Genomic DNA, 13,141 nt, shown 5'->3' with positions numbered 1-13,141 from the left:
AATTTCACAATTTTCTGATGACTATTTTAAAGTAGCCTACAGGCGAAACCAAAATCTTTTAATTATGGACGCCCTGTAAATTACCTAGTTTTGCAAGTTTTTTGCATACAAACGAAAACTTTCGTCCAATTAACAGATCAATGATTTTTTTAGGCGAAACATACACTACTCAAAACCATTAGAGCAGGGGGGCCTTCAACCTTTCAGACATTGCGGGCCAAATTGAACTTTTCACGAATCCCGCGGGTCACCAAGTCATACCGTGGTATTCTCGGTTATTAAACAGGGTTCTCAAATTTGTTGAACATTTTCATTTGCTCTGAATTTTTTTCTTTCATTGAATTTTTATTCATTTTAAATAACTTCCTTTTTTAATTAAATTTTTTAATCAATTTCTTCTTCTATTTGATCTGAAATTTGTCCCGATAATTCTGAAATTATTTTTTCATTTTAAATTTTCAGGAAATCATTAATTTCAAAGTTTAATTTTTTTACGAATTATTGCTTTTAAAAATTCTGAAATTATTCTCAATGATTTCTGCAATTATTTCTTTGGGTAATTCTGTAACTATCTTGTGCATTAATTATAAATTTTATCATTAGTGAAATTATTATTTTCAATAACTAAAATTATTTTTTCAATAACAAATTAATTTTTTCAATAACTAAGGTGTTTTTTTTAGCATTTTTGTATATGTTATGTATAACTTTTTGATGTCGAATTTTTGGCCTCTGGACATATGTAGCCTATAAGTACATATTTCATGGTAATATAAATACATATTTCATGGTACTATAAATACATATTTAGAGAATTTAATAGTTTTTATGTAAAGTAGTTATTTTCTAAAAATGGTCGGAGGGGCGCATTGCCCGCGGACCATGGGTTGAAGGGCCTGCATTAGAGGATAAACTAGTTTTATGTGAATTGTAACATAAGGTCATTTTAATTGCTAAAATATTGATTAAGGACATTGTAATGAATGCATCAATTACATTTTACTAAATCTCCAGGTGAAAAAAATGTAAATGCTAATTTCTATGCATATAATGAGGATATTCATCGACTCCAATCCCTACTGACCATACAAATGAAGCATCCTTACTCATTATAGTCAGTTTTGCATTGTGTGTAAAACATTCTTTGAAATAAATGTATGAAACCGTTTTTGACAATTTTCGAAAAATTCGTCATTTGGACGTGGCCAGTTGCCTTAAAAACACCAGTGAGTCGATGTCCCCCAGCCTTCGTGGATGATGTATCGCGCAGGCAACATTCAACCGACATTTTTCAAGTTTTATAAAACAACTTTCATAAAACTTTTATAGTTTAACGCCGACCTAAGCAAAGGCAACGTTCTGCTGATTATATTCCTGTAAAGCGGCAACATAGGCACCCGATTAAAACACATTTTATTAAATTTCGTCTAATATTTAAACCAGTCATCGACTTGCAGCGATAAACAGGTCGCGCGAAGATGCCTGTATTTGCAAGACCGATCCCATTGAGCAGAACCTCGTCCATTAGCAGCGATCTTCAGATAGTGATTTCCGGCTGCATCAGCCAGACGAGAAGAATTTCTGATTCCAACGGGATTACATGCCACTTGCCGTATCTGTGCAGGAGAACAGTACGGTTGTTTACTTTTTTTCGCACCATTCGCTCGTTCTTTTTTTGCTCCGCTCTCTCTTACCCTGCGTTTCCCACATAAACATGGAAGCTGTATTTGATTATTGTCATTCATGGGTTATGATGGTAAGTAATAATCTATTAAATATATTTATTAATTTATTTACAACGAACAATGCCTTCTCCGGAGTTTGTGTCATGTCTCAAAGTACGGACTTTAATAAATTTTCTCAGAAATTTTTAGTTTAATATTTCCGCAAGATTATTTAACAGACAAATCGTCTGCATGGAGTGCAGCCGCGAACTGACTAGCATGCAAAGGTCGCTTTCCGGAGACGACGTCAGACGCGCTTTGTCGTCGGACTTGATGTCGGCTGTTTCCGCTCGCGTATCTTGCCGCATGTTGTCGCTTCCAGTGGACGACCGGCCTTAGACTGGATGGGGCGAAAGAAAGCAGACACATAGACCATTTAGGCCACGGTCGCACCCATCGTCTGACACACTTCCGCATTAGTCTGAGAATTTTTCATATCAAATCTATGTAAAGTTCTGCCACAGATATATAACTCTTATTTATACTCTATTTAAACTCTTAGTTATTTTTTTTCCCAAAATTTCTGGGATGCAAAAGAAATCTTTCGGTAATAATTGCCTTAATTATGTAAAAGCAGTTTCCCCGAAAGTATCTCGAAGACGTGAAACTTATCACAATGATCGCATGGGGCTCCCTTCCTCTTTCTTTCCTTTCTTTTTGAGGTCACGCTGGCAACATGACTCAAAGTAACATGAACCTGTATTACGTGATGCCAATAATATGCGAAAAAAAAACATTATGCGATTTTAATTTCCAATCCGTGGTTATTTTACGGTAAATGTGATAAATCCGGTTATTATGCATAGTCGCCGATCATTTTGGTAAGTTTGACAAATTTCCCTAAATTTATCACTTTTACCGGCGATTCTGAATAATAGCCAAGCGTTGTTGGTGGACATGATAAATCGTACTAAATTCATCACATTTGCCAGTTATTATGCGTAATCGTCATTTAGTATAAGTAAATATGATAAATCGGTACCGTTGCCGTGGCGAGATTTATTATTTAATAATAGTATTTGTGAGAAAGTATCTGAACCGGATATTATGAACTCTGATTTAAAGACGTTTTCCGAACATCCCTCGAAAAAACTCCCATATGAATTCTGAAATCGGACCTCGATGTAACAAACTCCTATTAACAAATTTCACGATCATACCCCAATATAAAGAACTCTCATTTAGCAAATTCTTTGAGTTAATGAAATTTTTTCAAGTTTTTGTGCGTATACAATCAGACCCCAATATAATATTCCTATTTGATGGATTCTACAATCTGACCTGGATATAACGAATTTGTAATTAACAAACTTTATGATTTTACTTATTACTGATATAACGACCTCTGATTTAACAAATTTCACGATTGTACCTCGATATTACGCATCATTTCATCAAATTATCCTTACGGATATTTCTTTTTAGCATTTCTCAAATTCACCAGCGACGCTTGGGTATTATGCATAATCACCAATAAAAGGTGATGATGCATAATAGCTGATTCATGGCATTTACCGTAATATTTATGTTGTTTCGACAATTGTTTCGGTACTTTTTCCCTGAGAGACTGTTTTCGCGACATACAATGTTCAATGTCTCACCTTGACGGTTGTGCTCTTGAGTGGTCTTGAAGGATCGGGAATGTATTCCAGAGTGATTCCATAAAATTGACCTGCAAAGTGAAACCAGATGAGAACATCGAAGATATAGCAAAGAAATCCATTTGAAAAGGACTAAGGGTGGATCCACATCTACAGACACTCATCGTATCGTGCCAGACACGGCAAACATTCTTTAAGATAAAACCAATGAACGTATTCATATATATCGTTCGTGGCTGTGTACAGACATTTTTGTGTTGAAGAATGTTTGTCATGTCTGACAAGATACGGTGAGTGTCCGCAGACGTGAATCCATCCTTAAATAGACATTTTTCCTTGCTGCAACATGACAAGGTGTTATTGACCGATCTTTTAATGTTTTGATTTTTAGACGTTTATGTCTACTTTATTAGCTAGCTATTTACGGCGAAGCTTTTGGTAAATTTCGAAAAATGGTAAACCGAGTGCAAGAGTTGTTTCGATTGGATGTTAATTGGGGGTTCAGACTATCCGAAATATCCTGCTATAAGTATATGACTTGTATTTTATACAAATACAACGCCACAACAGGCAAAATGCCCAACGAGGTGGCTGAGAAAAAGATGCCCATAAAAATATGGATGTCATATAATTAAAAAAATATATAGCAACCCAATTAAAAATGCAATTAACAAAAATTATAATCAATATATACACATGATAAAATACTATGCAATGCCCATAATGTATTTATGGTTGTTTATTCTAAGAATGGATAGTTTCTCGATTAACCCCAACATGTTTATCGTATTTCTTTTTAAACGTGTCAATTGTGTTACAATTTACTACCTGCGGGGGTAAGCTATTCCATTTATTAACAACTCTATTAGAGAAAAATTCCCTGCGACACCATAACCTTGCATTGTCCCTCACCAATCGATACTGGTGTCCCCTTGTAAAAGCAGTCGATTGGCGGTGTATTTTCTATACAGCGCAATTCTAAATTAATGGGACAAACTTTAAAACGTGATATAAGACTCCTAAACAACCATTTTTGGTTTTAGAATTTGTGGTAAAATCTCAATATCAAAGGCGGTAGAGGGTGGTTTTAGAGAGTGCACAACAAAACTTCACCAAAAGTAAATATATTTTTCTGATGGTTTAAGTGCAATACACCAATCAAGAGTACAGAGTATTGTAATGTATGGTAGGCTTTCTATCAGAGACGGACTCAAGTATTTTATGGCTCACTAAAATTATTTTTCATAATTCTCCAGTGTCTCCGGCCCCCTGGCGGAAGCCGGGATTACATTAGCATCCCAGACTATCAAACTATGTGTCCTACGTACTATATATGTACGATTAAAAAAACACTTTTGAATAAATTTAGGCCCATCACCCAACAATAAAAATTGTGAGTATGACCTCGGGTGCTTGAAAAGATTGAGAACCACTATTCTATAATCAAAAGAGTGGGGCTGAAAGGGCCTCTGTGAACGATTTTTATTTTAATTTTGTTTCTTCACTTTTTAATTCACTATAGAGGGGCTGGTGAAAAATATCTGCCCTGGGGCACGCCGAAGATCACAGCCTAGGGACCCTGCTGCAAAATGTGGGGGGCATGTGTACAGTATCTGTATACAACGCACCGCAATGGAACGCCTGTCAGGGCTAGATGGCGCATTATCTCTCTCTACCTAGAGCTGCAACTAAATACTCTTTCAGCTGGAGCAAGCATGCATTTTGCCTTCGCCACCCCCCGTGTAGTTTTAAATGCATCGTTAAAGGAAGATCTCAAGCACTCTTTCTGGTCTAGCACCCGGAGCACCAAACACACGTGCACTCTTGGTTCGGGGGCACGTGCCCGGGACCAAAAAATTGGATGCTTTTTGCATTATAAGCAGGGGACCCTCCCCATGTCTCTGAGAACACTATGCGTAAGGGATTCCAAAAAATCATAGTTGCCCAGGGCCCGAACTTAAGGAGATACAGGGCCTAGCTTGGAGGCCTGTCGAAATCCTAGATTTGTGGGTTTCCTGCCTTGGACAGAATTTTGAGCTATTGCTTTGTTAAGGAGTCAAAATTTAATCCAATTTAATGTTATTGCATTATTAATTGGGTTGCTATATTTTTGAAATATATGACATCCATATTTTTATGGGCATCTTTTTCTCAGCCACCTCGTTGGGCATTTTGCCTGTTGTGGCGTTGTATTTGTATAATCAAAGTCTTTTTATTCTGTTTGCGGCCCTAAAATTTAGGTGCCCAAAGCGGCTGCACCTTCCGCAAGTTTGGATCTACTTCTAATAGTGCAAATTGGGGATAACGCAAATTCTATTACAAGTCATTGTACCACTTGATCATTGTTTGGCGTAGTACAGACTTGATGGTCCTTGCACTAATAAAAAACAAACTAATCTAATCCGAAGGTGCATATGCGTCCTCGAATGGTTGATAGCACATATCGCAGCAAATCCGTCAGAAAAATATGATTTGTTTTGGTGCAGTGCTGCTGTTCACCCTCATCCTCTACCGCCTTCACTATTGCGATTCGACCTCACGTTCTACGATCAAAAATACTTGTTTAGGTGCCTTATATCACCTCTTAGAGTTTTTCCCATGAATTTAGAATCCCCGTGTATAGAAGACATGTAAACAATAATTTCCGTGATGTTGATTCTCTTACATAAGAGAAGCTGCTCCAGATCTCTAAGAAATGATCTATCGATACTGACTTACCTTTCAAGCCAGAATAATTTTAGCCGTTTAACTACTTCGAGAAAAATATAAAAATTCCCACCTACCTAATGCATAGAGAAAATGAACTCATTCGGATGTTTGATTCAATTCAACACATTTTATGCTCAATAGAATATGAAAAATCCTATACCTAAATGACGTCAATATGAAAAAATCAACTGTGAATGTTTTCCGCTGAGAAAACTGAAAATGAAAAGTAAAGTGTTTCACTTTTCTTCAACCCGTTTCGTAATTAGACATAAAATTGAGTTTTAAGATTCTGTGGCACAATCTGGCAAAAAAAAACCAAAAAAAAACCGAAATATAGGAGTTTTGGTCTTGATTTGGTGCCCAGTGAAAAAGAGTAAATAGCCTCATAATATAGCCCATCTTGTCGCTTAAGACCGGTCGTCCAGTGGAAGCTACTAGGAGCGAAACAAGTCGCGTGTATGCGCAAGACTACTTTAGCTGTCGTGCACATACATGCGACTTGTTTTTGCTTGTAGTGGCTTTGAGTGGACGACCGGCCTCATTATATTTGTTGCATCTTCAAGAACTCGTTCTGTATTCCCCATGCCAGTGAAGTTGAAAATATTGACCTGAACAGTGTTCAGTCATAAAAAAAGTCAATTGTTTTAGATAATTCTTGTTGATGGTGAGTTGCATAAACCAAAACGACTGCCTTACCTTTGTTGATGTAAGTAATACGGTCATCTTCCCTCCTTTGGCTGGTGGATATTGGCGACTCGAGGAAGTAGTGGAACCCTAAGTCTGAATAGCTAAAAAGGAAAATTATTTTGTCATTTATATATTTATGAGGAAATAATTTACGAATTAAAAAAAATCATTATGCAAATATTTTAAGTCATTCGATATAAACTGGGGAAAAAATTCCACTTACTTTCGTTTCAATCAAAAGATTTTGTTATTGACTGAAAAATGACTCCAATATCTTAAAATATCTTACTTTGGATGAACATAAATGTAAGAGACCCCCGATTGCGTCTGAAACATGAAATTATAGATAAAACTAGGGTTCCTTGAAATCCCAGACTGACATATTTGCCATCTTTGAGCGAAGTGTGACGTCAACACTATCGCTATAGCCAACCGCTGTCCCCTATCTTGCTTTTTTGATAGATTAGACGTCAGTCTGAACAAAAACTGGTTTCGCCGTTCCAAGATGGAAGATGATGATTCCGCCCTGTTATATAAGCACCTTAGTTAGACCAAACACTTTGCTCCAAGTCAGAAATGCTCAACATTTTGACGAGCGTGGGCCACTTAATGGTTTCGCTAATAATCGTGTGCATTTTTCAACTGTTCGCGGGCCACTATGGAATTAAGTGATGAAAAATTTTCAATCGAATAATATCATAATGAAAATTTCAAATAATAAGAGCAGAGGTGTCTTGGTAGATAGGCCGCCGGGACCCGATACCCCCAAGTCAAAAAAGAGCCCCAAACCATCGTGTTCCTGCACTGTTTTTGGTTCTAAATGAGTATTTTCTGATTTAAATAATTCAGTGTGCTGTAGCCTACAAAGCTTCAAACCTCTACTAGGAAAATCAGTGTTACTTTTCATTAAGTTTAATTATTTTTACACACACTGAGGTTTCTTCAAAATACGGGAATTTCCGTTAAACGTGGCATCTGGCAACCGCACATGAAAGCAACGATTAAAAAATAAATGTCACGTGTGAGGTTTCTAATTCTGATATGAGCAAGGCTCAGGAAAAACTTGACGTCCGCGCTTTTTCAGAGAAGTTAAACGTGGAATTTCTGAATTGACTATGTGTTCCCTCGATTCCTTCCAATTTGATGGAACATGTTTAACTTTTACAATGACACCAATATGCGAACAAGGCGTAACTGCATTGTTGCTCATCATTAGAATGAGAGAAGAAAGTTTACTTCAGTTGCAGCTGAATGGAACTCATCAGCCGTCATCGACGTTTGAAATAAGGCCGGTCGTCCACTGGAAGTTACCCGGAGCGAAAACAAGTCGCATGTATGCGACTTGCTCCGTGACTTGTTTTTGATCGTAGTAGCTTCCAGTGGACGACCGGCATAAAGATTATTTATTGTGTTTTGTAGGAATTTAGGAAACAATTGAATTCATACTTACCATTCTTCCCCAGACTTTCTTAATTTGACGTTTTTTACGCTATACGATATCAATTTTATTTTTCAGTTTAGAAAAAAATAACGCATTATTATATTTACAGGATTTAAAAATTCTTCGATCGGCTTTGTAAGATGGGGAATATTATTTGACTAATAATTAAAAATTGCATCTAAGGTTTTTTTTCTCATTGTGGTAGTCAAAGTGTTAAACCGTGGAAAGGAGTACAAAATTACATTACATTCGTAATTAATATACGATACTGGTTAACTATCCAATGAGTGTTCTAGAAAAACGATTTACTCTCGTTAACATGCTATATATCGATTTGTATATATGTATAATGATATCCGTTATGGGCATCTTTTTCTCAGCCACCTCGTTGAGCATTTTTTTTGTTGTGGCCTTGTATTTGTATTTTATTTTGATTCAGTTCAAAAAATAATTGCTCAACACACGCATGCGTCACCAAGTGCAACACTCAACAAACTCGGTTAAGGTCGGTCTTCCGTTGGAAGGTATCACGAGCGCGAACAAGTCGTTGTGTGCGCAAGAACTTTATAGTAGTCCTGCGCATATACGCGACTTGTTTCCGCTCGTAATAGCTTCCAGACGACTGGCTCTAAAGTGAGACCAGACTGCTCGCGTGTTCACGAACAATGATTGTATGCAGTATTTATTTTTCCAAGAAAAAATGGTATATAAAAATGAAATGTTAAAATTAAATTTGTTTGGATATAATGCACATATTTTAATGCTCCCGAGAACAGGAAGCTTTTATAGATAAATATACACAGAGCAAGAACTCAAGTCCGTTTCAGCTCGAATAATTCATGAACAGTTGGTTGTATTAAAATAAATTTTGATTAGAAAATAATTCAAATATAAAGTGTTCATTTTAGATGTTTGACTAGGACCATGTTAACACTATAAAAATTTGATATAAGATCTTTTACAGAGCCTGAAAAAAAAAACCCAATAAGCCTATTGATTACATTCGTTTAAATGTAACCGATACTCTTATTGATTGCATTTTTCAAGTTTTATCAAAGCTTTTATAGTGCAATCCCGGCTTAAGAACCGTATATATACTGAAATATGAAATTTATGAATTACAATGAACTTTTTATACGGTCCCCTATTCTATAACTTGAGTGACGTACAGTGGTTCCAGAGCATTTAAGTAACCCACGGTCTATTTACAGATCACCACGGCATAGTTTCAGAGCACTAAAGCGATTCGCGACACATTTAAAGATCACTCAAGGGATCTGTGACACAGTTCCAGATCACTGAAGTAATCCGCTGCCTAATTTACAGATCACCATGGCACAGTTTTAGAGCAGTTAAGCGACGCGCGGCATATTCCCAGATCACTCAAGCGGCCCGCGGTACATTTACAAATCACTTAAGTGATTCGCGTCCCTGTTCTAAATCATTTAATTGAATGGTCGTGACCGTGACACATTTCAAGTCAATAAAGCGGCCCGCACTCTTTTAAAGGATGAACAACCTTGGTCTGCAGAAATTGCGCGCATATTTGATGGATGTATAATTTTTTTCCTAAAAAAGATTTGTAGTTCGAATCGAAGTGTGAAAACGTGGAATAAATTAATTATTTTACCATTAAAATGTATAGGAACCAATTGCGACCGAAGCTAAACGTCGTATAACTGGGCGAAGTATAAACGAGGTTCCACTGTAATGCCGTTTTGAAATACGGGGTGATTATAAAAAAACTATCCCGCGACATATGGGCCCCTAACTATCATACCATTCACAGAAACTGAATGAAATTTTGGCATAAGGTATTTTGAGGTATGCGCTCAAGAATGATATGGAAAACAACAGTGTCACTCTAACAGTTACGAAAAATACAGTGAGAAAATTTCGAAAATATCAAATGGCAACACCAAGTTTTTTGTATTGGAATGCGATCTCCATACTGAAAAACACTAAATAGCGTTGGAATGGCACCTGTAGCACGAAAATCCCCGGAGCTAGGCAAGGAAAAAGTAAAAAGGACTTTGCCGTGCACCAGAGCATTAATGTTAGCCACTTTTAGCCTATCTACCGCCGGTGATTTTCATGCTACAGTTGCCGTTCGAACGCTATTTAGGGTTTTTCACAATGGAGATCACATTCCAATACAAAAAACTTGGTGTTGCCATTTGATATTTTCGAAATTTTCTCACTGTAACCGTAACTGTTAGAGTGACACTGTTGTTTTCCATATCATTCTTGAGCGCATACATCAAAATACCTTATGCCAAAATTTCATTCAGTTTCTGTGAATGGTATGATAGTTAGGGGCCCATATGTCGGGATAGTTTTTTTATAATCACCCTGTATATGCGATATAATATGTGATGATGAGAGATATACTATATCTCTTCTGATGTTTCCAATCGAAGAAATTCCACGTATATTTTTAATAAGAAAATCAAAATCACACACACAACACTGCTTAGAAGAAACACTCCAAAATGAGGTTACTTCCCCGATGCGCCAACCAAAACATAAAACTAGCATTTCAATTACGCCAAATATTTTTGCGAACAGAACTTTTTATTAATAGCAGGTTTCTATTTCGAATATGTTTATATATATCTCTCCCGATTGAAATTTTTCAATTTTATTTTAAATTATTGCAAATAAACGAAGATTTGAAAGAAAATCATTTCAAAATAATATATATGTACCGTAAACTAAGCTAAAGAGCAAAAAAAATTCAATTAAAAATAAATAGCATCGAAAATTTTTTTATTAGGTTTTTTCATTTAAAAACAGATGAAGAAATGTGCAATATATTTACGTTTCATCGATTCACTCTTGTAACTTTTTTTTAAGTAAATAACTTTGCACTTATGTAAAAATTGAATACAAAAGACGCGGAGTTTATAGTTAAAAGTGAATATATGCATTATGTTTCCACAAGTCCTTTTCCAAAAGTGTCTTTTTAGAGTTTAGACCTTTTTTCTCGAATTTCTAGAAAAATACTGGGCGAATCGTTATGAAATTTCGGTCATACACACTGGTGTAAGAAATTAAGAGAATTTGCAGACTTGGTCGATTATCTCTAGAACTACTGTACCGATTTTAATGAAATTTGATATGTATATACATTGATACAATACAAAACAAATAACCATTCAATAATTGTGTAATACAATGTGTTTGTTGTGTCAATGCTGTTTTCATTCCCTGGATGGTTCCCGGAGGGGGGTTGCGAGTTGCAATTGTCCTCCCCAGAGCGTCCCAGACACGCTCTATAAGATTAAGGTCTGGAGATCTGGCTGGCCAATCCATCCGGCGAATATCCTCACTCTCTAGAAAATCGTCGAGCAGAAGAGCTCTATGTGGCCTCGCGTTATCGTCCAGTAAAATGAACTCAGGGCCAACTGCACCCCTGAAAAGGCGAACATAGGGCTCCAAGACCTCATCCCTATACCTCATACCAGTCACAGTGCCTCTTTCAAAGACATGTAGAGGTGTGCGGCCATCCAACATGATGCCTGCCCAGACCATTAAACCTCCTCCGCCATAATGGTCGATTTTGCGGACATTGGAGGGTAGGTAGCGGGTCCCTGGTTCTCTCCATATGAACGTACGGCGAGAATCAATGCTTAGGCTGAACCGGGACTCATCAGTGAAGAGAACGGTCACCCATTGATCCATACTCCAATCTCTATGCTCTCTGCACCATGATAAACGGATTCTTCTGTCCGTAGAAGTGAGCGGGACGCAAACAGCAGGTCTTGCAAACAAAACTCTCTCATGAAGTCTTTTGGAAATAGTCACCCTTGAAACACGGGTTCCTGTGGCTGCATACAAGTCACGAGAGAGCTGAGAAGCTGTAGCACTCCTGTTACGCCTCCCTGTAATCGACAAATGGCCATCTTCTCTGGCCGTCGGGGCTCTTGGACGACCTTGCCCAGGCTTTCTCTCGATGGATCCGGTATCCTGGAACTATTTCCATAAGTTACACACGACGCTGGGCGTTAAATTGAACTCTCTACAAATCTGGACTTGAGATTGGCCTGCTTCTAGCCTCCCCACAATTCGCCACCTCATTCCATCATCTAAACGTTGGTGGTTACTCATTTTTACTGTTACTATTTGAAATTAACCGATTGCTGCAAAATAACACCAAGAAATTCGCCGAGGTGTGCTAGCGAACGAAATGCGTCTTAACTTACGCGCGCTTATAACGCCTGTTTCTCTACTGGCTCCGCCTATACACACGTGTACGCTTACGTACAAGATTTGCATTTTTGTCTAGAAGCAGTGGTTTTACATTCAGTTCAGTTCTTTTCATGAAATTAGATAAAATATGCAAATTCTCTTAATTTATTTCACCAGTGTATTAGTACTCACCCTTTTTAGTGAAAATTTGGTCACGAGTGCATCTAGGGGACCGACGAAAAATTGAATAAGAAGAAAAAAGGTTTTGATATACCCTGTATCAGAAAAACCTGCTTGCAACTTTGAAAAGATATTGTAATAACTTTGTGCAATGCTTCTGTGCATTTACGTGAGAACAGCTTGTATATTCACGAAGATAAATATTTTCCATAAAAATTGAAATTTTTTCATACATGACTTACTTATAACATGCCATTTTTCAAACAATTTTCACAAAATTTACAGAAAACCATGGTACATACTGGATAGAAATTTAAAATGTTACAAATCATTACTCAATGACAAATGGTTTATTATAGTAAATGATTATTAATTGCGCATACGATGTAAATTTAATTTTTCACAATTTGATTCTCAAACATATGGCGGAACGTAAATAAAATTCTAGCTGAATGTCATGAAAATTCAGAAAGATATACGCAATATTATGAGCTGTAATTTTGAAACTTGCTGAAAGTAATTGAATAATAAGGTATTTTTCACAAATTCGTATGCGATTATTTGATTATTTCAAAGAATAAGTCCACAGAATTATGCAAATGAGTGAA

General features: G+C 36.8%; 1 protein-coding gene across 2 annotated transcripts in view; it reads right to left on the bottom strand.

The window, feature by feature from the left end:
- Positions 1-13,141, bottom strand: part of LOC149084778 (grainyhead-like protein 1 homolog) — a 203,733-nt gene that overhangs the window by 85,422 nt on the left and 105,170 nt on the right. For both annotated transcript variants that reach the window (XM_089232525.1, XM_089232526.1), the window contains exons 5-6: positions 6,731-6,822; positions 3,326-3,396 (exon numbers count right to left, since the gene is read on the bottom strand). In XM_089232525.1, coding sequence (XP_089088651.1) covers positions 3,326-3,396; positions 6,731-6,822 — 163 coding nt within the window. The remainder of the gene's footprint in view (positions 1-3,325; positions 3,397-6,730; positions 6,823-13,141) is intronic.

Source organism: Pholcus phalangioides, unplaced genomic scaffold (genome assembly GCF_987345545.1).
Source record: "Pholcus phalangioides strain wild (caught in Gottingen) unplaced genomic scaffold, Ppha-v1.0 ptg000007l_1, whole genome shotgun sequence".
NCBI lineage: Eukaryota > Metazoa > Arthropoda > Arachnida > Araneae > Pholcidae > Pholcus > Pholcus phalangioides.
This window is presented reverse-complemented; position numbering and strand designations above follow the sequence as displayed.